Source organism: Phalacrocorax carbo, chromosome 25 (assembly GCF_963921805.1).
Source record: "Phalacrocorax carbo chromosome 25, bPhaCar2.1, whole genome shotgun sequence".
In the NCBI taxonomy this organism is placed as follows: Eukaryota; Metazoa; Chordata; class Aves; order Suliformes; family Phalacrocoracidae; genus Phalacrocorax; species Phalacrocorax carbo.
In genome coordinates this window covers 2,135,102-2,158,892 of record NC_087537.1, presented here as the reverse complement: position 1 = coordinate 2,158,892, position 23,791 = coordinate 2,135,102, and the positions used below count along the sequence as shown (strand labels likewise).

The 23,791-nt window shown below is 51.7% G+C and overlaps 1 protein-coding gene across 6 annotated transcripts in view; it reads left to right on the top strand.

Annotated features, from left to right (window-relative positions):
- Positions 1-23,791, top strand: part of MLLT6 (MLLT6, PHD finger containing) — a 47,384-nt gene that overhangs the window by 12,924 nt on the left and 10,669 nt on the right. For 5 of the 6 annotated variants that reach the window (XM_064473447.1, XM_064473446.1, XM_064473444.1 and 2 more), the window contains exons 7-12: positions 783-890; positions 10,076-10,174; positions 17,994-18,168; positions 18,979-19,569; positions 21,073-21,254; positions 22,000-22,117. In XM_064473447.1, coding sequence (XP_064329517.1) covers positions 783-890; positions 10,076-10,174; positions 17,994-18,168; positions 18,979-19,569; positions 21,073-21,254; positions 22,000-22,117 — 1,273 coding nt within the window. The remainder of the gene's footprint in view (positions 1-782; positions 891-10,075; positions 10,175-17,993; positions 18,169-18,978; positions 19,570-21,072; positions 21,255-21,999; positions 22,118-23,791) is intronic. The other variant, XM_064473443.1, reaches the window with a different exon arrangement.

Genomic DNA, 23,791 nt, shown 5'->3' with positions numbered 1-23,791 from the left:
ATTTGGGGCAAAGGACTTCCCCCTATTAATTACAGTACCAAGAGGAACCCTTTTCCTGTTCTGCATAATTAGTAGACACCTGCTGTCCCCCCTCCGGCAGAAAGGAAACTTGATCCCCTCACTACAGCTTTATGTCTCCGTGGCTCCTTTGTTGCTGGCCTTTCCCACTTTCCTTCCTGCTTATCAGTGCTGTCACATACAGTGACTGACGCCTTGAGCTTCCCCTCAAAGTCAAACTGGAGGACGCCTTCCCTGCCCTTCAGGTACCCTCAGTATCTGACACGAGGGTAGCCCTGTATCAAGTTTACTGATGCTGAGATGGATAGCAGGGCTTGTGCTAGTGCCTGGAGTCTGAGAAGTGTCTTACACACACGCCCCTGTGCCCCGCTCAAGTCTGAAACCTGGACACTGCTGTTCAGGAGGACCGGCTTCTCTAAGCAACATTGCTGCTACCATTGATCTTGTTTACAGAATCATCTCGCAGCAGCTGCACCTTTCTTCTTACAAGTGTCCGTGTGCATGGGCCACCAAGAACCAAAGATCTGGGGCGTTAGATCTATGTGCTGTTCGTAAAACCGCTAATAGGGTATCCACTGTGGTCCCCGTGTTAGGAACCAGACTGGACACCTGGTACAAACAGAATTTGGTCCTGCGTGTGGTAGAAAAGCCATTTACTGTAACATTGCACAGTGTAACAGTGAAAGCTGGACTCTATAACACTGTTTCCTCTCTCCCTTTTTCCACCTGTCTCCACCTCCTCTCCCGGTCCCCACTTACCTCAGAAGACCTCACGTCACTCTGGAGGTAGCTCCTTCATTGCTGGAAGAAGGAGTCGATCCACATCCCCTGCTCAAGAGAAGCATGTGTCCCACCACGAAAGGCCAAAGAAGGTAAGATCCGCACGGAGTTTGTCAATCCAGAGAGGCAGAGTCGTGTGGGATGGAGGTGAGAAGGGGAAGAGTGTGCAGAGAGCACCGATGGCTCCTCGGATGAGCCCTGAGTCTGTAAAGAGTATCACAGTTGGAGATCTGAATAGTGGCTGCGTTTCTAAACAGGCCTCGAGAAACGTGTATGCAAACAGAGCAGCAAGGCATGGGGAACGAGAGGCCAAGTTCGCCTGTTCAGATTATGCCAGAGGGGTCCTGGCAGAACATGCCTATGAAACATGCCACTTTCCCCTTTCTGTCTTGTGGCAAGTCCACTTTGAGGATGACATTGTGCTATGGTTTCCAGCTACTGAGTTGATCTGTGTGGAAGTAGTTTGGGCTGTGATTTTAAATGCAGCAGCTTGAGAACAGAAAATTGGAGGTCGTCGTCCTCAGATCCCAGAGTCCAAGTCTTGAAGGACAAAAAGGTCAGTAACCTGCGTTGTGGCCAGCAGGTTAGTTGTGGGTGAGAACAATAATTAGTATAAACTAGATAGTGTTTTCTTAGTTAGATTAAGCAGTCACAGGGGTTCCACGTGCCTCAAGTCTATCTGTGAAAATAGGTTATCTTCGTTAAACGATTATTTAGAAGCACGTTGCACGCCCAATCTGACTGGTACGAGAGTTATTTATTTAACTCTGCTGGTTAAGACGTGCTCATCAAAACTGCTGCAGTGTTACAGGACATGTTAACAGCGCACCAAGGTTCATAATTAACCAGCTGACTCACGTGACAAATGCTCATATTTCAAGGAAAAGCAATAGTGAACGTGTAAGGCAGACTCCCAGCAGACTCCTGGGTTCTGACAGGGGTGCAGATTGCGGTGTGGAAGGGTCTGTGTCAAAAGAAATGAGGAGGCCGGAGGGTTGTGAGGTATTTGTTATTTGTTACAATAAAAAGCCCTAAAAGGCAGGACATGTGGTTCTTATAGGGTTCAGGCTCTAAGGCAGGTGGCAGCAGAATAAGAAATCTTCCTTACTCCTTGATACAGCTTCTGCAATATCAAGAATCCATAACGTAGTACTGCCACCTTCCTTCACACCCAGTCTGTCCAAAGCAGCGGGGTAGGATCTCAAGCAGAAATAACTTGTACAGGGGTACGGTCAGTATGGTCAGATAGTTTTTGATATTTTCTGGGCCATATCCTGGTTTTTGTTAGCAGAAATCCAGAATTACTCTACCAAGGAACCTCTGGATATATTCCACTGTAGTCAAAAGCCAAATTCACCTTGTTGTATAAACACAATCGGTGAGACCCCTGCAAATCGCAGCGTGAATCTTTTAAGTCTTGTTGTAGATGTCTGGCTGTTTACTTCTTTTGTTGTTTGTTTTTGTCTTGTTGCAGTAGGCATCCTCACAGTGCGTAAATGATTTGGTAATGATAGTGACCCACATCCAGAAGCAGCCCGATGGCACTCCGGTGGGTTATGTGGCCTAAGTCTGATGGATCTCAGCCAGTCTCCAGGGGACAAGGGCATCCAGGCTTTCAAAAGCAGTACAGCCATCAGTTAATACTGACTGACACCTTCCTGGCATGCCCAGCTGAGAGTCCATAAATTCTGTGGGCAGGAAAGCCATCTCCTTCTTTATTTACAGAGGTTATCCCGCAATATCCAGTTTGAAACACTGCCCACCATGTCCTTTACGTGTTTGGGAAGCTTGCCCAAACCGTACCTGATACATGGGCAAACAAGGCAAGCCTCGCTTACAAAGTGGTGCCTTCCCTGCTGCCGACACCAAGTCAGTAAATTTCCTGCTGCCGACGAGGCTAAAGCGTGTGGGGAGTATTTACTCCTCTTGTGTGCTCAGCTGCTGCGAGGAGAGGAGGAGGAGGTGGGAGGGAGAAAGAGGATCTGTGCTATGGACGGGGACGGGGAGCGAGCGCTTGGCACAAGGTGAACGGCTGTACTGGAACGTGCTATTTTTAGTCAACAAGCGGGCAGAGGGGGTGGGGGAGAGGGCAGGGTCGGGGTGATTGACGGCGGCTTTGGAGAGCTCAGCTGTAATTATAACTGACAGACTGTGCCAGTCCGAGGCTGGGGACTGGCCGAGGGTTTCTATATTTGCACAGCTTCTGGTGGCGGGGGTGGGAGCACAGTCACGTGCCTGGCAGGTAGGAGCAGGGGAGGTGCTGCTTCCCAGCTTTGGTTGGAAAGCAGGTCAGCGCCAGGGGGAGAGCGAAAACAGGAGGAATATGGATCTATTTATAGGCTTCTCAGTGGCGCTTGCCACTATTGTTAGCCTCTGGGTTCCTCACAAGCGTGCAGAGACTCCGTCTCGCTGCTGCCTCACCACTCTCCCCTCCTGATGGCTCGTCGGGTTTGCGAGCAGCAGATCCGATGGAGGCCTCTTCCAGGGCTGGGGTTGCGTGGCAGGGCCGCAGCGCGAGTGCAAAATCAACTCCTTCCACTTAGAGAGGGGGAGTCAGCACGGAAAGGGGGACGGGGTGTGCAAAGCAGCTCAGACGAGGGTGAGGAAGGCACTCTTGGCTCCCAGGGTAGTTTACAGGTCTGGGACTGGTTATGAAGTGCAGGGAGAAAGGACTGGGTGCGAGGCGTTTCAAAGCCTCAGAGACCTTTCAAAGGGGTACCCAAAGAGAGGGTTGAACCATTAGTTCCCGCATAGTTTTGGAGTACGTGACTAGCAGTGCATGATCTAATTGCACATGTTTCAGGGAACTGGGTGTGCTGCTGTGCTGACCTGAAGTAGAACAGCTTTTTCTTGAGCCTGTCCAGCTGTGCAGCCGGCTGGTCCCATCCTCCCCGAGCTGGAGGCATTGCAGGGGAGCTGATCACTCAGCGGCAGACCAAAGCGCCTGTGTGAGTCCCCGGGCTGCAGGTGCTCATGTCTCTCCGCTCCAGAAGGAGCCCAGTGCCTGACAGCTCCTTCCAGTGCAGGGCTGTGGCTATTTACTTAGGCTTTACAGGGGAAAACTCTGGCTGAGTTAAAGACTAAGTGAAGGGCACAGGATTTAACCCAGTGGCTTCAGTAAGACAGCAAAGACTCAGGACTTGGGATTTGGACTCCTAAGCCCTGCTGTAAAACAGTTCAGCATTTGTGAAGAGTCTTGTTCTCTGCGGAACAAGGGACAATTGTGACGTGGGACTAAAAGCCAGCGTTGGCATCCCCCGCCTCTTGCAGGCACAAATGATACCAGCCCAGGCATTTCCTTCTGTGCTGGCCTAAAAACGGGAAAGCTCCAGGCTTTGGGTTTTCCTCAGAACATACCAGGCCTTAGCAAAACCAGCCCCGCTTATTTCTTTGGGGTTGGTATTGCAGTGTGTGTGCTCTACACTGTGGGAGCCTTTGTAGGGTTTGTTTGTTTTTAAAAAAAGAAAGAAAAAAAGAAAGGAAGAAAACAATAGCTAAATACCAAGAAAATGCTGGATGACGCACAGGGGTTGAATGAAGTACAGATGTTCTGTCACCTATATTGTCTGCTTGAAACGCACAGAAAAAAATTGCCATGCTCACTGGAATGAAATTTGTCACACCAGGAGCAGATGGGAGCACATGCACTACAACATTTTTAGGCATATTCCTCACGGAGGGAGGCACTCGTCCAGCGTTATCCTTAGTGAACACCTGGATCATGGGAAAGCAAAATCATGGGGCTTTTAATTTGGATGTGGGACGTTGCTATGAGAGGAACGGTCCCTGCCCAGTGACATAGGAAAGAGAGGCAGGCACTTGGAGCAAATAAACCCACCTGCAGTTGTTCCTTGGGTCTGGGGACGAAGCCAGTTCTCCACAACCGTAACACACCTTTAGCTCCTGAACCCCTTCCCTAGCCACAGCTGGGGGGTACTTTATGGGGGTACAGGGACTGTCTGTCTCCCTTATCCCTTTAGCACCAGGCAGAGCTGTGCACGAGCCCCCAGTCCCACGGCGTCTGAGCAGATGCACGGCAGAGCCTGCCTCCCCGCTGCCATTGCCTGGCTGTCTAGACCTGATGCCAGTGGAGGAAATGAGCCAAGGACCCGACCTGGCAGATTCAGCACACTGGAGAAGTTGTACTGAGCTGAAATCTAAACCCAGTGGGTCTGTGAGGGGCTTTGTGTTTGCATTCGAGTTGGTGCCGCAGGTCTGCCTCTTGGAGTTTTGTGTCCACACCGGCACCAAAGGGAAAAGTGGACCTTTTTTTCAAGCGGGTGGCGGGTGGCTGCTTGCAAGACCAGCACAGCTTTTTGGGGAAGGAGTACTGAATCTAAATTGACTCTGATCTAGCTATAGTGACCTTGTTTTATAGCATCCTTGACCAGCTTTCTGTGGCCTCTTGTTACATGGGTGTTTAACAGCCCCCAGCAGATCCTTCCATTAGCAGGGGGTGCAGCAATAATATCCGAGCTTGCAAAGCCCAGCGAGGGCTGGCCGTGAGTCCTTGTGTAAAACCTTTTGTACACTCAGAGCGTGTCTCAAGGCAAACCCGCAAAACCGCCGGCACAGCCTTGGTGCAAGCGAGGTTGGAGACAGGGGCTCGGTATCCCTCTGCCTGCTGCTGCCTTCCTCCTCGCTGCGGCTGCCATGGCTGCAGCCCAGAGCCAGGCCTCCTCCTCCGGGTGAGGGAGTTCAGAGAGCCTGGGAAAGAGGGAGGGAGCAGCAAAGCCCGCTTGGCTCTTCCCAGCTCTTCCCTCCCTCCTTCCCCTGCCCAATGTACTTTTAATGATCCAATTGCTGGTGTCCAGCAGATTAGAAGAGGGGGCTCAGGGAAGGGGAGACAGCGGTGGGGGGAGCAAGAGGAGCTGTGCACAACCCTTTTTGGCAGTGAGAGATCCTGTTTGGTTCCTCCTGCACTGGGGAGCTCGAAGGGAGATTGTGTCGCCGGCACGCCCCCCCGATGCAGCCGCGCTCCCCCCGCCGCAGGCCTGGCCTGCTCCATGCCCACATGCCAAGCCCCAGCTGCTCAGTCCTGCATGGGAAGAGTTTGTTTTCCATGAAGTTCGTTGCTGGGGACAGGTTCACGTTCCCTGCAGACTGCAGCTCGCCCAGCCAGCCAGCCCGCCGCAGGGAGCGCCGAGCGGCTGCAAGGTAGGGCTTGGCTTTTGCTTGCAATGATGGGATAGGGGTGTTGAATGGTTTCCTGCTCTCACAGTGCATCCTCCCTCCCTCCTCCTCCTCCCCTGACTTCTGCATCATGGCACAGCCAGGCAGGTCTCTGTGGGCAGGCTGGGCTGTGGCAGCAGCTGCGCTCTCTGTATAGTTTCCTGGAAGGAGGGTTTGCAGAGGAGAGTGCCTGTGTGCCAGGGAGATGAAGTGCTGGACACAGAAAAGCCAGGTGGGGAGAGGGCACTTGAGAGGTAGGGGAGAGTGCTGCTTCCCCCCCAACCCTGTCCCCTTGCTCTCCCCTCCCTTTGCGCCCTGCGGCTCTTGCAGGAAGCATTTGGAGCCTTCCTGTTCCTGGAGAGAACCCACACATTTAAAACCCTCTGGTGCAAGCTGGGGAACGCCCTGGGTTGTCTGAGGGCCTGTCAACACAGGCAAGATAGCCAGGAGTGACTGATGGTCTCAGTGCCGTGGTCTCTGCGGGCAGCCAAAGTAACCTTCCTACCAGTGCCTTGGTCTGGGGGCAGCCTGGCCCGTCTGCGGAGCGCCCGTGGGGTAACAGAGTTTTTGTCCTGCCCGTTTAACACAGGGCACTGCATTTGTCCAGTAATAGTGAAGAAGATGTCAGATCCTTTTGCCCTTCTGAGCACCCAAAAGTATCAGAGAGTAACTGCAGGGTGGGAGATGGGTGCTACTGGGTATGCAAAGGCAGTGGGCACGCCAGCTCTGCAAAGCTTTAGGGCTGCTGGCTGCAGCCCAGACAGCTCCTGGGTACGTGGGTCTGTGGGTTTCCGCTCTGCCCGAGCAGGAGTGACACAGAGAGCCTAGAGAGGAGGTGGTGTGGGAGAGGGAGAAGTGCCTGGTAAGAGCAAGGTGTGCCTGTGGGCACGGCCTGGGGCTGCCTGCAGGGGCACCCAGCAGAAGTGCTGCTGAGCTCCTCGCCAGGCTGTGGTGGTTCTGGTTTCAATGCAGTCCTTTGAGCAAAGCACGAAGGCTGGTCTCTGTGGGACAGATTTTTCTAAATACTTCTGAGTGCAGTAGCTCAGCACGTGTGGTCGGGGGGCAGATCTTCAAAAGAGCTCAATACCTAGCATTTAGCTTTCTGGAAAACCTGATGATTTATTCAAGCACCTAAATGGGAGCTGAGGCATTCCATAAGTCTGGTCCCTGTCGTGCAGGCTGGGTTCTTGCTGAATATATGCATATGTACGCACTCCTACCTAGAACCAGGGGGCTGCTCAGTCAGCTGTTATAAACTCTGCTCTGCCGACAGCAAGGGAGATTTCTCAGGCAGGAGACGGCCAGGATTTTGAAGCTGGAGGATGTGAGTTTGGTGGTTGCCATCACAATGAAACTGTGGGAGGTTTTATGGTTCGCTGTGGCGACAGTCAGGACATTTCTGGTTTTCCTCTCGCCTGTGCACGTGTGTATGTGCATGTATGTAGGTGTGTAGGTTCGTTGTCATTAGCCAAAATGGCTTGACGCTGCCTTGTCTCATCTTGACCATGATACGTGAAATTAAATCATTACTGTGCTGTCTCGCTGGCGTTTGCAGCGGTTTATCTTATTGCCTCCTGTTGCAACTTCGTGATTGAAATGCATTTGGGATTCGGGGTCTGAAAATGAGAGAATAAGCTTTGTGGTATTCAGAAAGTTTAAGGACCAGGATTTGCGCAGTTATTTGGCAAAAAGTATTGTAATGAGGTGCCTGGCTCCTGTTTTCCATTTCTGGCTTCCGTGAGTGGCACTGGCAGCACCTGCAAGTAGGCGAGCGTGTGTGCAGGTGGGGTGGGGATCCCTGACTTTTCTTTCTGAATTTTTGGATGACTTTCTGTGAAATCTTAGCAAGTTCTTTCATCCCTTGTGCCCAGCTTTCCCTATTTGTAAAATGAGATGTAGATATTAAAAACCTCTCTTCAGGCCATAGGAACTCTCTGCTGTGTGCTATTAAGTGAGCGCAAATTGTCACTACTACTGCAGTAACGAACGCTGATGTGCGCGTGGTCTGTGACAAGCTGCTTAACTAACTGGGCCACAGTTTCCCCATCTTCCTGTCCTAGAAGACCCATGAGACTTAGGCAGAGTTTATAGCACAAGAAGCCCCCAGGTATTTAAAACATTGAGTAAAGATTTAATTTTAGTTTGTCTTTCAGCACTTAGTCTGTAGAAATCACATTTTCAAGCTTTCCTTGTTCACTGCCAAAGCTGGAAATGTCTATTAAAGAAAGGGAAGAAAAGAAAACAGAGATTCTGGTAAAATACTGTAGCTCTAGGAATGGAGGCTTTAACAGATATGCCAAACGCCAGGAGTCTTGCCATAAAATGATGAATATTGGCAGCGTTAGTCAGGCACTCAGCAAGTGCAGCAAAGTTTTAGGTTGGATTTGCCTCCTTTTTTTTCACCAGCTCATCCCAGTGAAAGCTTCCGTGGCAGGTTTACACTGGCAGGGTCACTGGTGGCTGCAGCATGGGCCTCCTTTTTGAGTGCACTGAAAATTCAGCCAAACCCACACCGGAAGGTGCTGATTTCTGGAGCACTTCTGCTTCACCTCTGCTTTATTTCATGCCTGCCTTCTCCAGCCTTTTCCTCCTGCCCTCTCCCTCCTCCAGCCCCCCATGTTTTTTTACCCCATTTAGTGTGTCGTTTCCTAAGCTTATTACACTCTCTTCTCTCCCTCCCAAAAACACACAGTGGAGCTCACGTATTTGCTGCAGTTGCATCTTCCCCTGACAGCATCCCGTCTTTGGCATGTGCTGGCAGCTGTAGCCTCAGGGCTTTGCCTGCATGAGGAAGCAGTCAGCATCTTTCTGGAGAGCCAATGAATTTCGATGCGCCTCTTCTGTTCTGAACGCACCGTCGGTCCAAATGGACGACTTCAGCTTCTAGAATAAAACACCCATGTGAGGGATTTGTACCAGAATAGGCATCCTTTCCCACAAAAAGCTCTCGGAGACAAGATGATGACTTTTTGGAAGTCCTGCATCTCCTGCGTGTGTTCATCTGACAGCAGGTCTCTTGGTCCACACACCAGTGACCACACTGGGAAGTTCAGAACTCAACACAAAGGTTTCTGCAGCTTCAGTGAAGAAGGCCACATCTTTAGCTGACATCGGGAGCAGGGAAAAGCTCCTGTAGTCAGCCGAGCGCGTTCCCGTGGGAGTGCACAGCTGAGGAAGACAGGGAGGAAGCAGGAGCGTGTGATGGAGCATGCTCTTCTGTCCATCCTTCCTGTATGCCAGCTGGCCTGGGCATCCTCAAGCCTCACTGACTTGAGGTCACACAGGGCTACGTTCTCAGTCCTTTCGCTGAAAACATCTCAGCTTTAGCATAAACATCCAGCTAGCACTATAGAAGAATAGCCTCCTCGGTTACAGTCCGTTCCTCAAGAGAATGTAAAATCAGAGCAGGCAGGACTCAGTGTTTCTCAGGCCATGATTTTTCCTTGCTTTGCAATTTGAAGAATCCCATTTTTCTTGGGTTTTAGTGCGGGGGGGGGAAAAACAGGATGAAGAAATCAAACTAAATGGTCTGTCTCCTGTTAGCAGAGATGGACCCAGACCAGCTGTCTCAGTTGGGAGGGGAGATGTGGGGGATCGGTAGGTTAGGCTCAAGCCTAGGTTCTGAGCTCTCCACTGACTGATCTCTTCCCGTGTGCACGTGCAACACGTGCTGAAATCAAGATTCTCCCATTGTCTGTACAGGGTGGATCTGAGAAACCCTTGAAGAGGTTAGAGAGCGAGGGTAAGGGGGCACAGAGTCCCTTTGGGGAAATAGCAAGAGGAAAGCTCAGGTTTCTTGAAATCAGCCAGAGCTTGTTACGTCCTTCCCTATCATCTTACCATAAACTGATTTGGGGGCTTCTGTTGGTATTCTGCATTCCAGATGTTGGCTGCAGCTGGGCAGAGATAGTGGGGCGCTCCCAGCCAGAAGCTGGGATGTGGGGGAAGGGATACTGGGCTTGTGCAGTTGGGTGGAGAAGGAAAAAGGAATATGAATGTATGGTTGTAAATCCACCCCTACACACCCTCCTTTCTTTTCCCTTACAACTGTTATACTCAGCAGAAGAAAAGTTAGCCTTCCAGTACTCTCTGATTTCTTTTGCAGAGTCGGAAGGACAAAGAAAGACCTAAACAGAAGCACAAAAAACGTCCGGAGTCTCCCACCAGCCTTACCCCATCCTCGGTGCCCGTCGCTACAGAGAAGGTACCGAACCCACAGGGTGTGAGTGTGTGAATGCAGGGTGGGGAGGGAGGGCAGGGGGAAACCATCAACACTGGCTTTCTTAGGAAGTGGGGAGGAGGGGGCAGAAAAGCAGGGAAAGGGCTTTGGTCCATTTATTTTGATTCCCAATTCATCATGTTCTCGCTTTCTCTGCCTGACTCCCCACCTCGACGCCCACCTTGGGAATTTAACACAGCAGCTGTCTTGATTTCTGTCAGCACTGACGACACAATCATGGAGCTAAACTCCCAAGTGATTGAGCTGTAAGTGCCAGCCTGTTTTGCAGCAGATGTTCAGATTTGAAGCTCTCGCGGAATAGATAAATATCCATGCTTTGGCCTTTTCTGCTGCCACATTGTAAACAGCTCAGGCAGGTGGATGAGCAAGGCAAGGCTTGTGGGAGGTGCGATCCTTTATTAGACAAACTGATGTAGCTGAGGGGAAGAAAAGCCAGACAATCTTAGGAGCACATGAGAGCTTTAAAGTGCATAACAGAGGTAGCTTTTCTGTATGAGACAATGGGCGGCTGGTTTCTATTTAGTTCCTCCATTTCAGGAAAATTCAGGCGGAGGGGCGCAGTGTGGTGACCTGTTTTGCTCCTGAGGTGTAGAGACATTCCAGTTTCCTGCTGGGAAGATGTTGCTTGTGTGGGTTTGTCTTCTCGGTGCCCAGGGCTGGTGGGGCACAGTCAGGGTGTCAGTGTATTTTTGCTGTTCACTGCTGAAATTGTGCTGCTAACAGACTCTTGCACCTGGCTGTAAATCAGGATAGCCCTGAGCTTCCTGTGATTCGTGCCAGCCCCAAACCAGTAAAGCAGAACAGACACAGCGAACTTGCCTCGAGCTTGCATGCAGCAAGGTGAAGGCCAAGTTTGCAGTTGCTCAGGGTGAGGGAACAAGTGAGGTTACTCCAGCGCCTGGAGCTTTCAGACTTGTGCTCTCCTCTCTGTAGTGGGAATGTAAATTAATGCAACTCCTTAGCAGGGGTGTTCTGGTGTAAGTAGGAGTAAGGCCAAGCCCCTGCTAGAACAAATAAACAACATGGCCCAGGAACGTCCTTTAGTGCACATAAACGCTACTTAGAAAGGCTTGGGTGTCCTCTACATGGCAGGACTGCCTTGTGAAGATGAAAATTCACAGGCTAGCAGTGTCTGCATATGTGACGAGCACTGCAGGGGCAATCTGGAAGAGCGAAAGCTCCTGCCAGTCAGCACGGGGTTGCTTTGGGTTCAGATTGAGGAGGATTTTCTGTGTTCTGTGTTAGGCCAAGCCTGGAAGCAGGGAGTAGACATAGGTCAGAGCTGAAATGGCAAAGCTGGTCTCCTCGTTCCCAGGCTGAGAGAAGCAGAAAGTTACAGCAGGACAGAGTGGAGGAACAGCTTCTGAGCTGCAGTCACTCTTGATTTACCTGTGCTCATGTTAACGCAGCTCAGCTCTGGCTTTTGGGAACAGCAGATTCACCCAGTTAACAGAGCTGTCAGGAACTGATGGCCTAAGAAGATTATTTTCAAGCTGAACTGAAATCCAAAACCTGACTCTTGGCCAGCTAGAGCGGCTGTTAGACAATTACCCACTGTCTCCTCCAAAGCCCTCCCAGACCTTTATAAATAAGGAGGGAAGGGTGCAATTCAGTTTTACAGGCAGCTTTCAACTCTTTGTAAGCTAAAATTCAGGAGATCCTAATTACTGTAGCTGTACTTGAATGACAGGGTTTTAGTGTTTCCCTAGGGAGTTGTTATTAATCCTCGTAACAGAGAGTGTATTTCCCTTGCTTTTTTGTGCCTAGATCCCAAAGTATTGTTCATACTCTGTTACCAAAGGTACTCACTCCAGATCAAATGTAAGAGCAGCTCAGCAGCCTGCTACAACCCTGCACAAACCCCTCAGGGGGTGGTTGTATGAGGCTTTGTGAATAGTTACACCCGTGTAACACTGCACAGGTTAGACTAATGTAAAACCCTGAGACACATTAATGTAGCATGTCCAAACAGGTTTTCTTCTTAGAAGCCAAAACCATCTTTTGTCCTTTCTGGGTCTTAGATTAGTACAGCTCATCCCAGCAGAGTGTGCTGGGGAGTGGGCAGGGTAGACGCAGCAAACCAAAAGCTGATGTTTGTGGTGTGACTAGGCAGAAGAGCATTGCTAGTCCCTGCTGTGTCATGGTTAGAGTCTGAAGAGAGCTGGGGTCTTTTCCTCTCCTTAGCACTTGCATGATCTTGGGCAAATAATTTATCACCGCCACAGTCTTCTCCAAGTTACCCAATGAACCAGAGCATAAACTCCCCAGGGATAATCCCTGCAGGTAACGCAGCCCCCAGTCTTTCATGGGTGAGAAAGACTCAGCTGGGTGAGAGCAGATCTCAGTGACCTGCAGCAGTGAGGGCAGATGGCCGTGTCCAGGCTCCTGGGAGAAGGACACTGGCCCGAGCAGCTGTGCGGAGCCGTGGGAGGCTGGTGCAGCCCTTGATGTCCGCGCCAGACCCATGCTGCCAGCTCGCCACACTGCTCGCACCATAGCCAAAGTGGCACTGCATACAGCGAGTCCCAGGCCCCCGTCCTGGTGCGCAGGCTGTGCTGGAGCAGGGGTGCACTGGAGGCACTGAGCATTGCCAGGGTTTTGGAGCCAGCAATGAGGAGCAGGAGCATCAGCCAGACGAATCAGCAGAAGGGCGCTGGCACCGCTTGCTCCTTGGGCACCGGGACTGCGGGCAGACTGTAGTGTGGCACCAGCCACCAGTCCATGGAGAGGTGTTACTGGTACCTGAGGCCAGGCTCCAGTCTGCTCCCCGTTTGCTCAGCCTAAAGGGAGCCTGGGGCAACAGACATCTGAGCCCAAGTATCTCCTATTGCTACCAAAGTCTGTTGAAACCTTCAGCAGTCCTTTAATAATGGATTTTCAGAGCTATGTAGAAAATCAGTAGGACTTTTCAAGGTACTTCAGGTTAGGCTGACAGCAGTGGAACTGTGTTTCGTTGCTTTGGAGGAACAGTGGTATATCCCACTTCCTTGTTCGCTCAGGCAGTCTGGCCTCTGGGTTCACATTTCTCTTTAATTTTGCAATCCAGATTTATTTTTCAGTTCCAATTTTCACCTAATATGTCGTCCACCCTGTGCTCCCCTCTTGAACCATTTAGTTATGAAGAAGATCCTTTGATGTGGTTTCAGTCTTCCTCTTGAAATCAAACGTGCTAGACCTCTGACTTCTGCCAGATTTTTGAGCATCTCACTGAGTGCTTCCCTGCGTTTTCTAGGAATCTAAATACCATTACTACCTGACACTTGGACTCCACCAAGCCTCCCTTTCCTGTCTGTGCAGTGACAAGCTCTTACTGCGTCACTCTGGTTTGGGGGAAAAACATACTGAAAACACAGCGGTGGCCTCAGCTCTCATCTACACCGGAAAGTGAAACTAGGGTGTGAATTCACGGCATGCAAACAAGTCTTCATAACACTTCTGAGCTCTCCTCCTGCCTCTGAGAAGTGTCTTTGGGCAATGCGATTTTCATCGCTCTCAAAGAGGGGCAGGAGACCTTGCTCATGGGGCACGGGAGTGCCCCTTCCAGAGAGCACGCAGAGCAGCTGCCCTGCTGAAAAAGTGGTGCTCCCGGGCTTTTGGATGGATTGGGGGGGATTGTAGAGAGTGAATTTTTGCTGGATCTAGGCTCTCATTGTCATGCTGGCTACTTGTATCTCCTGCAGACTTTTTGGGGAGTGAGAAGGAGGCAGAAAACATCCCCTCTGGGTAATAGTTTGTGGCTGTAATAGTTTCTGGCTGTTTTCACACTGTCTATCCAAAAATGCCAAAATGCTGCCAACTAGCAACGCTTTTGAACAGCCTTGTTGGAAAGATGGTGTTCATGGAGCAGGCCTGGGGCAGAGGAGGGTTTCTCGCCAGAGGAGGAGCAATGAGTCTCACCAGTAAGTCTTGGCAGCCAGGGCTGCTCTGTCTCTGCAGTCTCACACTGCCAGACAAATTCAGGAGGCAGTTTCTGTGCCCTGGATCTCTCCGTGTAGCTGGTGCCTGGTGCTGGGATCGGGGTTCGTGAGCAGCCAAACAGCAAGCAGCGTGCCTCTCCCCTCCCCCTGTAAATGCCCCTGGGGAGCCGTCCTGCCGCTCTGTCTTGCACTTGCAGTAAATCTGCAGGGTTGCAAGCCACCCCAGCTGCCTTCTGCCAGCTGCAGACATCACGATCACTTGTTGACACACACTCACACATGCTACGTGTTTTGGGCTGCAACATCTGGCTTGCTCTGGGTTTTGCAATCTAAGCTGTGGATGCCAAGGCCTCCCCACACCCACCCTCTCCCGGTCAGGTGCTGGAGAGGGAGCACAGCAGGGCGAAGAGAGCTCGATTGCAGATGCCACCGGAGGCAGGGAGACTTTCCAGGTTTCCCACTGTTATTTGAGCTCTCGGCATCTACCCAGGACTGGCCTGGAGCTGACAGATCCTGGGAACCTCTGCACTGCGCCTGGCTCAGGCAAATTCACAGTCGCTGTGATGGGGTAGGGGTTTGTGGGGGAGGGCTGATGATTACCCCTGCTAATAGAAGCATGTCTCAGCACGGATATTTGCAGTAAGAACCCCTGAGCCTTTTAGCACCCCTTGTGCTGACATGAGCGGGAATTTGCTAGTGACATCAGGGACTTAAAAATACAGTCTTCAGCCTGACTCTGTCTCCTATCCCCCTACAAAGAGCAGCAGCAGCACAGTGCTGTTCACAGACCTCGAGGTTGAGAGGAAGGACATGGTGAAGGTTGCGAGTGGCTCAGACAGAGGGCCGTAGCTTGTGCAAGCGTTTTGGCCGAGGCTTCCTGCTGGGGACTCGCCTGACCTCTACCTGGTGATCCAGCGTGGAAAGGCAGCCGATGCTTACAGCCTGCCTGGGTGGCTGCTTCAGCACATCGCCCGGTGGTGCGTGGGCTGGAGGAGCTCCTGCTCTCGTCGCGTTGTTCCTCGTTCATGTCCTCCCTGCTTCCTCTCACCAGTAGTTTAATCCAGGGCAAAGCCGCTCTGTGTTTCCAATGCGGCGCCAGCCTCCCCTACCCCTTCTCTATTTCATCAGTGGTTCCCTCTAGGAGCTCATCCCGCCAATCAGGAGGCAAAGAGATGCTCTTCTGATTTTCCATAAATAAATTAATGAATGAAGAGCTTGGGTGCTGCACAGTGTCACAGAGAGGCCAGGAAACAGGTACGGTCCCTCGGGGGACAGCGAGTGCCGGGGGGAGGAGGTGCCTGCATGCCTGCGCTTGGGTGCCCTCGTGACTTCGTCTCACTTCTCCCAGCCCCCCCCCCCGGGTTGAGGCAGGAGTTTCCCCGTCAGACTGTCACGTCCAGCTGGGGCAGCAGGTTTATTCTGGTGACATTTTTCATTTGGTTGCTTTAAATAGACCTTCAAAATGTAGTTGCTGCCTCATTTTGAGAGAGCTCTCATTTCCTCACTTCTTCCCTATTTTTTTTCCCCCTGCAGCATGCCCTTCCCCCCCACACACACCTGTTTGCAACACACGAAACATTGATGTTTCTGCACACACGCACATGGATTTCCATGCTGGAGAAAGCCGATGATCCGGAGATTGAGACCTCTGTTTATGCACAAGGCGAGCAGCAGGCACGCAGGTTTCCCCTGTCCTGCTCCCTCTAGGCAGCAGCCCCGAGCTGGAGAATCTCCTTCGTTAGGGAGGCGATGGGATTGCAGCCCTCGTTACTGTTATTAATATTGGCATTATGGTAGCAGACACCCCCCCTTCAGATGAAGGCCGTGTTGTGCTTGGCTGTCCACGTGTGTCTCCTGGAAGGCTCCGCTGCCACACAGAGCTTGCAGGCTCCACGGAGCAAAGTGGGAAAGAACTAGAGGCACAGAGAAGGGAAGTGATTTAGTGTGGTTTCAGTTTCCCTCTCTCTGCTTCTTGGCTGCAATGCTTGGGTCCTTGCCCCAAATTCAGGCTCTCTGGAACGGCTGCTAGCGAAGGGCCCTTTGTGATGAGGAGGGCTTGGGGAAGTACTGTAGAGATCTGTCTGCCGTGACTTGTTTGGCAAACAATATCTAGGATAGTGTTTGGCAGGGGGTGGGAAAATCCTGCCTCCAAAATCTCTGGGAGTCTCTCAGGGAGGTCTGTGAGGTCAGATCAGCCCTACAGGTGAGTGTCTGTCCGTTCACCACCTTCAGCTGAGCCAGCTCAGCCTCTCTTACCCTCTTTTTTTTTTTTTTTTTGCCTTTAATTTTACAATTAAGATTTATTTCCCAGCTCAGATTTCCCCCTTCCACCCTGCACTAATTCATTACTTGCCCTGCACTCCCTTCCTGACACTCTGGATTTAGAACATGTCTTCTCATGTGGTTTCCCCCTGCCCTTCTGTGGCCTCGTGCACCTTGTGCGGAGCTCCAAAGAGGTGAATTTATGGGGGGGAAATTCGGGGCTTTGCGTTTCTGCTGAGACATGAGCCATCTCGTTCCTGCGACTTCGTGAGCAGTATCAGGACTTCCCACAGCCCCCAGACACTGCTCTCCTTTCCCTCCCCAGGCAGATGTGGAAAGTCGGAAAGATTTTCATGCTCCCTCTGAGCTCATAAATCAAGAAGGCTTAATCTCCTACATCCAGGAGTCTGTGATGAGAAAATACAGATTCCCCCTCCTCTCCCCCCTAATTTCCACCACTCCCTTCCTCCTGTCTTTCATATTCCCAGCACATCTGGTGTGTGTTAGGCTGCCAGCTGTTGCATTGTGCAGAGTGATTAAACCATGTGGGAGGAATGGGGAAAGATTTTTATCTGGGCATTCATGAGTCTGCATTACAAGCCCTTTTTTCTTTAGCTCTCCCCAAGAAGAGGTCATCTGGAGTCAGGGATAGTGGAATGTAAGAAAGGTATCGTGCTTCTCTGTGTCCTCCTTGTAGATACAAGTAAGAAATAAAAGATGTTTGCGCTAACGTACAGGTGTTATACTTTGGGCTGTAGCCGTCACGTTAGAACTATATCTGTAATATTGAGTGGTTGCAGTAATATCTTCCAAGAAGTGATCTTTGAACACTGCTCGCTTGGCTTTGAAGTGACTTGAAGGTGAAGGTTTCATATCCTAGCGTGGGTGCCCCGGGGGATCTGGTTTTCGGTTCATTCCACTCTCCCCCTGCTGAACTCCCACACTTCTCTCTCTCATCCCAAGCTTCTGGATTTCGTAGCATCTGGCCAGCCTCTTCACCCCCCTTGCTTCCCTGTCTCCTGCAGGCTTAAATGGGGTTTGGATAGCATCTGTTGCTGCATGCTCTGATGCTGCTCTAACAATGTCACTGTGAAATATTTACTGCAATAGATTTGGAAAGCCCTGGGCTGTCAGTGGAGGTGCTTCGGTGGGTGCTTTAGGGAAACTCCCATCTCAGCACAAGGACGAGCAAGTTCCCCCAGGTGGAATGACCTTGCTGAGAACAGCACACCTGAGAGATGCAGCTGAAATACATGTTTGAATCACAGCCAAAATTCAGATTTTATTTGGGCTGAATAACCCTCTAAGGTACTCCCCTCTGCTGATGATGTGGGGAATCTCTGATGTCTGTGTCCTTATTGTCAGTGCCCTGTTTAATTTCCTGCGGTTAGTTGGGATGAGTGTAATCCCTAGGAGTATAAAGCCTGGTGCCACCAAGCAGCAGTAAAGGGGAATGTTGCTTTTTCTCTCCTGAGTAACATGACCTGACCATCACTTTGTGGGCACAGGGGTAATGACTTCTCTTAAGGGGAAATTGGTAAAAAGAGCCCCCGCTGTGGCCACATCTGGCCTGAGTGAGTCACCTCTGTGTTTGCTGCTGCCAGGGCTCCACCAGCCACCATGAGGGGAGCAAAGAGACCTCGGAGGTCGGCAGGTCGGAGGTGAAAGGCAAGAAGTCCTCAAGCCATGGCAGCAGCCACAAGGGAAAAAAGACGGGAAGTGGGAAAAGCTCAGTTGGCTTCAGCTCAGCTTCATCCAGCGGGACCTTCCAGCCTGCAGGTAAGGGGTGAAGGAGAAGCAAGAGAGGAAGAGAGAATGGGGGTGATGTTTTGCTTTGCCCCTCTTTGATATCTCTGTGCCTGCAAAGGTACCCATTCACCAGCTAGTGCTGGGAAACTTTGCTGATGGCTATTTTTTTAACCCCTTGAAGAGAAAGGGAAAAGTCTTATTGCTACTAACTCCGTGCACAGAGGGAAGAAGTGAGTCAGATGAGTGTTACAGCTTCCCTCCCATGCAGGCCTGCTGCACTGCAAGGAAAATCAGATCCAGATGTCTGAGCGGGGGGAGGAGGGAAGGGATACTGTGCACAGGCAATATGGGCAGCACCTGCCCTCTCCTCCGTAGGTGGTACTGTCTGCAGCAGTGTTTTAAGGAGTACTAGTGGAGAGACCTGAGCCAAAACCCGATATCGAGGCTCCCCCGAGCTTTGAGTCAAAGCCTTGCAGGGCTCCCATCTGCTCTGACCTTGCTCAGCTCTTTTTTGAGCTGTTGTCGCAACGGCTGCCGTGTTTCATCTCCTGGCACCCTAATCGGGGCTGGAGGGACAGTGCTGATGCAGGGCCTGGGGGAACAGAGAAGTGCACGTTTGGATGGGATGAAACTGCTGGCGTGTACCTCTTGTGCTTGCTGGAGAGCGTCAGAGCAGCGGGGTGGGGGGGAGCAGGGCTGGAAGGTAACAAAGGTGTCCTTCAGCTCAGTAACTAGGCTGGGCCAGAGGACCTGCATTGTGACCATGCTCCTGTTGCCTTAGGGGCTGAGTTACTGCCACCATGAGCCTTCCTGTATCTGCTTCCCCTCTGCTTCCCCCAGGTACCTCCTGCAGCAACTTGCAGTGCTCCCAGGACTTTGTGACATTTCCCAAGCTTGAGCAGGACGACGAGAAGTACCGGAAGCCGGTCTCTTCCTCTTCTTCTTCCCACTGCTCCCCTCTGTATGAAGGCCAGAAGGGGGACATCTTCGAGCAGAAGGTGATCTTCTCAGGCTTTGGATCCATCATGCGCTTCTCCACCTCTGCGGTGAGCCAGCAGAGAGGCCGTGATGCTTCCCCTGTGGACTACAAAGCCTCAAACCCCGTCAGCGGCCCTTCGGTGGGGAGCAGCGGGACCAGTGGTAGCAGCAGCAGCCACAAGCGCATGCCATCCCTCAGTATGGAGGAGGGAGAAGTGCTGAAGGAAAAGAAGCACAAGGGTAGCAAGAAGAACAAACATGGGCCTGGCAGGCCGAAAGGGGGCAAAAGCAAAGAGATTTTGGGTGCCCAGCTGGCTGGGTCCACGTCCACTTCCTCGTCACCCTTCTCCGGAGGCTCTCTTGTTAGCTCCAGCATTGGCAACTCTTCCCGGTCCTTCAGCCACACGGGGAATCTGCCCAGCCTCAGCATGGAGTCCCCGCTGCTGGGTTCAGGTATGTTTCCCCTTAGGGCTCCAGGTGTGCACGGTTCCTCCCAGCCCTGCTGTCTTTTTCCTCACATTTGGCTGGTGTCTGGACCTGCCTGCGCAGAGTCCAGTCCCTTTAATTCAGTCCCAGGAGCTACAAAAAACCACATCTGGGCCTCCCCTTTCCATTTTGGCCTTCATCCTAGAATCTCCTCCAGGACAGCTTCTCTACCGTTGGAGCTGGGCTGCAGACCTGAGCTGGGGGGCATTTCAAACCCTTTTTGCTCAAGTGCTGGAAAACTTGAGCTAGCCAGAGCTTAATTTCCAGAGCGATAGAGAGGGATATTCACAGGCCAAACCGGAACAACCACAGTCTGACCCCAAATGAGGGACTCTCATAAGTGGTTCAAGTTTAACCCCTCTTTTAAAAGCAAAACCTCTCATCCTGGTCTTACCACATCGACATAGGGTTGGGAGACTGGCGCACCATTAACTCTGCTGAGAGGCTTACAGCCGTTCCCAGCCTCACTCCCCTTCGCTGGCCTGGCAGGGATGAGGGCAGCCAGGACACGTGGCAGGAAGGGGTTAAGGCAGCAGGCAGAGGAGGGGCCTGCTGCTCAGGGCTGAGGTTTGACACTGTTCTGGCAGCAGAACTTGTCATCGGTCTATTGTGGGTTGTTTGCAGATGCTCCAATTTAGGTCAGATTGCAAGGGGGGGGAGGAGGTACAATTTTGTTGTGTGTGCCTGGGAGCCCTGGCCCATTTGCACTGCCTGAGAGGGGAGAGGAGCTGCAAGAATTGATGCAAATTCCATAATCATAACCCTAGGCCAATTTTGTTTTTTGCCTCCCCCTAGAACAACAAAGGGATGTTTCAAAGAGGAGGAGGAGGCTGCCAGGCCCCGCTCTCCTGCCTGCTTGTTCTCCCATTCTTCTCTTGCGGAGAGAAGTTGGCAGGGCTCTGAAGGACCCGGCTTTGGGCACTGCCTCTGCCGCACGCCTGAGCCAAGGGGAAGTCAGACGGGTCCCCTCGCTCGGCAGCAGCTCTCTCCTCACCCTTTCTTCCTCATTTATCTGTCTGTGCCCCACCGTGGTCCCTGGGCATCACGGAAGGGGACAGATTAGCTCAGCAAGAGTGTGGTCTCTTGACTAGCACGGGCAGCGGAGAGTGGGACTCTCCGAGTCCACTGCCCACTTCTGCCGCTGACTTGTGCCTTCGGTGAGTCACTTTATGGTGTGATTTCTCTGATGGATTGTATCGGGGTGCAGGGAGCAAACAAGAGGGGGGCAGGGGCAAGGCTGGAATATTGTGTGATATCTTTTGATAGACGGATTGTGGGCTTTGACCACCCTTGCTGCATGCCAGGCCGTGAGATGCTCAAGTGCATGTTACACTTGGTCTTGTGCGTTGGTGCCACCCTTCCTTTCTGAGGTCAAGCCCTGCAGAAAACCAGCTGCTTCCAGGCCAGCGGAGGGGAGCGGAGGGGAGCAGAGGGGAGCGTGGCTCTCTAACACGTCTCCTCCCCTTGCAGGGATCTACACCAGTAACAAGGACCCTATTTCCCACGGGGGCGGAGTGCTCCGAGCTGTGTGCAGTACACCCCTCTCTTCCAGCCTGCTGGCACACCAGGGTACGTCGTCTCTCCCACAGCTCAACCGGTCTCCCTTTGCTAGCACCATCCCAGCTTCCTCCTCCTCGGTCTCCACCACGCAGGTAAGAACACCAGGACCAGGAGAGGGACTGTAGTTCAGGAGAGCATTGGACAGAGCAGTCACTGGCAGAGCAGGGCCAGTCTGTGGGCACAGAGGAGTTGCTTTTTCCACTTGGGAACAGCTACTCTTCCTTCAGTTTGGAGGAGAGCTGCCAACTGCAGCTTCCCTTAGAGTCAGAAGAAGGATACAGGCAGCTTTGCATCACAGCCCAATCAGCCTGTTGCGGGGTGGGAGGAATTGCAACCTGAAAGGATGCATTGCTTTCCACTGACTGTGAGGGGAGCACAGACAGCGCTCAGGTAGCGGAGGCCTGGCTGTCGGCACGTGCTGTGCCCTGTGCTGCTCGTCCCCTGCTGCTCGGCTGGATCCTGCCACCAGTGCCAGCCCTGCCTTCACCCTGCGGCACAGATAACGTGGTGGGAGGGCTCGTACGTCCCAGCTGGGTGGGCTGTGCATGTGCCAGGAGACAGAGCCTTGTCCTGTGTTGGGAGCTCACTGTGAAAGGTGTTTTACATGGAGGAGAGAGTTAGTTTTACAGCCTCAGTGTTAACATGGCTCATTCAGACCTCTTGGCTCTGAGACGGGGCTGGGAAGATTTCAACTGTCTAGCGAGACTTCCAAGGAGATATTTTTAACGCTCGCTCTCATGACCAAGTTGGGCTCAAGAGTCGGGAGGAGATGGAATAATGTTACTGCGTTTTTGAGAAGTAATTTCTCTCTCTCTCCCTCCTTGTTTTGCCATGTAGGTGTTCTCGCTGGCAGGTTCAACATTCAGCCTCCCTTCCTCACATATTTTTGGAAGCCCCCTCACATCTGGGCTATCAATCAACCCACTCTTAAATCAGTCGGAAAGCAGCCGGGCAGGTACGTGAATCAGAAGGTATGTGAGTTTGGACTTCCAAAGGGGTCTCCCTGGAAGAGTCGAGACAACTGCATCCATAGTTCTCCAGCTGCCCTCCCTGCTTGCTCCCGTCCCACGCGTGTGAGAGCCAGGGGCTAGGAGAGAGGGACAGTGGCTTTTTCCCCAGGGCAGGGGGTGCTTGTGTTAGCCTTAAGTGCTCGCCCGCAGTCCTGCAAAAGCTATCTGCTGGCGTGTCCACCGGATTATGTGTGTCCCTGGACATATGCTAGAAAAGTGCAAGAATGTAAGTCCTTCCCTACAGAAATTTGTTGTCTTTTTACGCACTAAAGCTGTGCAAACCTCTTGAAAAATACTTTTGCTTGCTCAAAATAAGTTAAAAGATTTTGTTGGGGTTTTGTTTTCTGTTTGGTTTTGGTTTTTTGTTTTTAAATGAGCGCTATCTCACACTCTTAATTTTCATCTTCCATTTCTGTTTTGAGTTACTTTCTGCCCTTCCCCTTTGGCTTTGTCATGAATGCAACAAAATCCACTGTTTTCAACTTCCAAACGTGAAAGTGCCAACCCTGAATTACTTAAAACTGCTCATTTTTTCCCACCAAGGCAAATCCATTTTTCTTGGAAAATTGCCTGGTTAATAAACAGGAAACTTGAAGCATCGTAAGATTTTTTTTTTGTTTGTTTGGTTGGTTGGTTTTTTTCTTCCCATAACAGAGTGGGCCTGATTTTTGTTTTGCACCAGTAGTTAAACAAAAGCACCCTCCTGATTTTCAGATGTTGCAGTTAGTGGTGCAACTGTCTCGTGCTCCCCTAGCCCAGAAACGTTGGCAGCTCAGCATGCTGGATGCTGAACTCCTGCGAGGTAACACTCTGCCCAGCGTCACGCTGAGCGACCCGCACTTTAAAGCTCACAGTCCTCGTTAGAGGTGGCTCTGAGGTCTCCGGATGATCCCACACCAGCGTGCCCTTATTTGCCTTAACAAGCGTGCATGCCTGCATGTAAAGCATGAGTGAACACGTATGCTTACTTGTGACCTTCGCAAGCCCGTGGAAGGTGCCCGCCTGTGTCTCCGTGTGTCACTGGCAGCGTTTTGTGTCGTGCCCCGCCGGCGGCGTGCACCTGCCTGAGTGCAACAGGAAGGTAACGGCGCAGCTGACCTCAGCGGGAGTCGGGGCCGTTGCATGGGAGCTGTGAGTCAGGAGTGATTCAGTTACCTGGAATTAAGGAAAGAATGGGATGATTCAAAGAGATATTTTTCCCTCACGGCGATCGACAAGAGAGAGATGACCCGCTGCCACTTCCCCTTTGCTGTTATTTTGGCAAGGTGCTGACAGGAGAAGGAAGCGAGTCAACTGTCAGGAATAGCCCTGTGGTTCAGGCACAACACGGAGGCTCGGCAGTCTGGGTTCTGTTCCAGCCCTGCGGCTGCTAATGAGTGAATCATGCAGGCAAAATCCAACATACAGAGCGCTCAAAAAAGGTCTGATCCTTAGTTTCCATTTCCAAGATTGTTCTTTTTGTTTGACTGGGATCTTAGAAGCTTCGGGACATGTTTCTTCCAGTTCCAGGCAGCCTTCAGAACAGCTCCTGGCTCTTGTCGTGTTTAAGGTTTGTCCATCGCTATCTCCTCCTGCTGGAGCTAGTGACCCAGAGGCTCTTAAGCCAAATTCACTTTTTT